General features: G+C 32.1%; 1 protein-coding gene across 2 annotated transcripts in view; it reads left to right on the forward strand.

Annotated features, from left to right (window-relative positions):
* The window catches only part of mettl8 (methyltransferase 8, methylcytidine), a 7,228-nt gene extending 4,628 nt beyond the window's left edge, over positions 1 to 2,600 (forward strand). Inside the window, exons 6-8 of one of the 2 annotated variants that reach the window (XM_016464192.1) lie at positions 854 to 963; positions 1,891 to 1,956; positions 2,085 to 2,600. In XM_016464192.1, coding sequence (XP_016319678.1) covers positions 854 to 963; positions 1,891 to 1,956; positions 2,085 to 2,236 — 328 coding nt within the window. In that variant the 3' untranslated portion in view covers positions 2,237 to 2,600. The remainder of the gene's footprint in view (positions 1 to 853; positions 964 to 1,890; positions 1,957 to 2,084) is intronic. The other variant, XM_016464193.1, reaches the window with a different exon arrangement.
* Positions 2,601 to 3,407: the final 807 nt, after the last annotated feature.

Here is a 3,407-nt window from a genome sequence, read left to right on the forward strand (position 1 = left end):
TATATATATATATGTATATATGTATATATATATATATATATATATATAGAGAGAGAGAGAGAGAGATAGATACATAAAATCTGTTTACTTTAACTTGATATGCAAAAATAACTAAAGCTAAAACTTCAATAAAATTAATAAACTATGTAACTATAAATCTATATATAGATTAAAAAAACACAATAAAATGACTAAAATTTTAACTAAAACTATCATGAAAACAAGATCTAAAAATAAAAAGGCATTCAAAAAGATTATTATAAAACAAAGCGTTCCGGTCCTTGATTCTGATTGGCTGAGCCACATTCGAAGCTGTCCACCAGCTGTTTGGTGGAAGAATACTGTTTGTATTAATATAATTACACTTTATTTGCTCTGTTGTGCCTAAAACCCCCTTAGCTGTTATAAATTCACTGTAAACCACGGCTTCTTGGAGCTTATTGCTTTAATAGTATGTCAGATATGCTAAAATAACACAGATCTTTATAGATGTGTTAGAGTGAATTCACTTTAATAGCAAACTATAATTGCACCTTAATTCTATTTTTAGACACTAAAATCGATTTCGTTATATTTAGAAACCTTTAAAAGAGATCCAAAATTGAACATTCTGTCATCATTTTATTCACCCTCATTTTATTTCGAACTCATATGCAGGCTTATCTTTTCCACACAATAGCAACTCAGGCTGTCAAGATCCAAAAATGTATCACAGAGATGAGCCCATTCAAACAATATGGAGAAATTGTTGTTATATTCAAACTCATCTGATGCCACTAGCTGTATAGCATCTCTGTTATCAATAAAAGATGAATCTTCTTAAAACAGCTCTAAGCCTTCTGGTTTCCTTCAGCAGAGCTCAAGATGCAGTGAGGGCTTTGGCTGGATTCCTGAAGCAGGGAGGAATTGTGCTGTTCAGAGACTATGGCAGATATGATCTGGCACAGCTTAGATTTAAAAAAGGTGACCGTCTCTCGATCCATTAAACTCTGAGTCAGTCTTTTCACTTAATTAGTCATGTGTCAGCTGTGAAAACCTAGATACAGAGACCCTTTTTTTGTGTATTCCATTGAAAATGCATGTTAAACAAATTACATGGTATAAGTGCACAGTACACTTTTTTTTCTCTCACGTTAACATTTTGTCTCTTGTACCTCTTCAACTACACAGAGACATGTTTGATTAACTCACACTGGGTTTCATTTATCATTATTATTATTACAAAGTTCATTATTACAGTGATTCAGTCAATACAGTATACAACACCATCAATATATGTGACCCTGGAGCACAAAAGCAGTCTTAAGTTGTTGGGGTATATTTGCAGCAATAGCCAAAAATACATTGTATGGGTCAAAATTATCGATTTTTCTTTTATACCAAAAATCATTAGGATATTAAGTAAAGATCATGTTCCATGGAGATATTTAGTAAATTTCCTACCGTAAATATATCAAAACTTAATTTTTGATTAGTAATATGCATTGCTAAGAACTTCATTTGGACAACTTTAAAGGCGATTTTCTCAGTATTTAGATTTTTTTGCACCCTCAGATTCCAGATTTTCAAATAGTTGTATCTCGGCCAAATATTGTCCTCCTATCCAAACAAACCATACGTCAATGGAAAGCTTATTTATTCCGCTTTCAGATGATGTATAAATTTCAGTTTTGAAAAACTGACCCTTATGACTGGTCCAGTATGGTCCAGGGTCACATATGACATTATTTTGTTTTCTTTCCTTAAAAATGAACTGAATGTGTTAAAGTGAAAACACCAGATTAGTTATTTTTCTTTTAATCTCATGACGGTCCTAATATTGTATTATTGTGTTCTATTGAAAGTTGATTGATCTACTCTTGTATAACCATGCATGGCCACTTCCTACAGGCCAGTGTTTGTCTGAGAACTTCTATACGCGCCAGGATGGAACCTGTGTGTATTTCTTCACAAAAGGTAAAACTGTTTCAGCCGATTTGTAGATGTTGTTGTTAAATTCCTTCCATATTATTTTTGAATTCCATCCCGTTTTTGGCTCGTATAAACACCTACTATTCATGCTGAACATCCTGATCTCTTTACAGATGAGGTTCATCATTTGTTTTCTAATGCTGGTCTGGAGGAGCTTCAGAATCTGGAAGACAGGAGACTGCAGGTAAACCGAGGAAAGAAGGTGGTGATGCACAGAGTGTGGACGCAAAGCAAATACAGGAAGCCTTGTCTGATTTCAGACTGAGCTCTCAAAAGAACTGGGCTAAAGGCCTTAACTTGAACACAAAGTCCTATCAAGATTTTATGTGATAGACTTCAAGTATAGCAAATGATGGAGATATAACATTACAGAAACGTCAAGAACTCCATTTGTATGTTTCTTTTAACTTCACATGTGCCACTATTTGCCTTTGTTAGGTTTCAATAAATTGTAATGAATGCGTTGTCTTGTATTGCATTATTACGTAGTCGAGTGAATTAACATTATTGGAGCCTTGAAAGTTAACAGTAGTTCTTCTAAAAGACACTTTAGCGTTTAATTAAAGAAACATGCATAATATTTAGTGCTGGGCAATCGCAATTAATCGCATCCAAAATAAAATGTTTACATAATGTATGTGTGTGCACTTGTGTATATTTATTATATGTGTATATATAAATATGCACAAATGCATATATATTGTTTATATATTAAATATATTTATATAAAATATAAATTATATGAATATAAATATATACATGCAAATATTTTCAAAATATATACTGTATGTGTGTGTATTTATATACACATAAGAAATATACACAGTACACACACATACATTATGTAAACAAACACTTTTATTTTGGATGTGATTAATCGTTCACTAATAATATTATTTCATCACTAAAAAGCTGTTTGTTTGTTTTCTGAAGATTATTTGTGTACTGCTATACTGTTTTAGTATTTATTAGAACAAAATATGCAAACTGTCCATCATCTCAGAAAGGCCAGTTCGATCCTTGCAACTTGATAGTGTCACAAAATATTTTATGATGCTTGTTCTTCAAACATGTATTTGCTCAAGCTTTTATTGAATGGTTTGCGATGTGGTATATTTATGTTTTTATTTGTTATGTTTTACATGTTTGCAGTGGCAAGTTGAGTTTCCAAGAAATACATTTGTTTAAAAAAAATGTTTATTTGACATTTATTTCACAAATATACTCCACAGTCATAATAATTATAAGATGTGTATCTTATGCACATTATGAGTCATTGTATTTGTAAATTACATTGCATGAGATCGCATAGGAATTAATTTTTATTAAAGAAATTGTCTTTGTCATTGTATGTTATAGGCATAACCGTGAGTGAGTGAGTGAGTGTGTGTGTGTGTGTGTGTGAGAGAGAGAGAGAGTGAGTGTGTGAGGGTGGG

The sequence above is a fragment of the Sinocyclocheilus anshuiensis genome, unplaced genomic scaffold (genome assembly GCF_001515605.1).
Source record: "Sinocyclocheilus anshuiensis isolate Anshui unplaced genomic scaffold, SAMN03320099.WGS_v1.1 scaffold284, whole genome shotgun sequence".
Lineage (NCBI taxonomy): Eukaryota > Metazoa > Chordata > Actinopteri > Cypriniformes > Cyprinidae > Sinocyclocheilus > Sinocyclocheilus anshuiensis.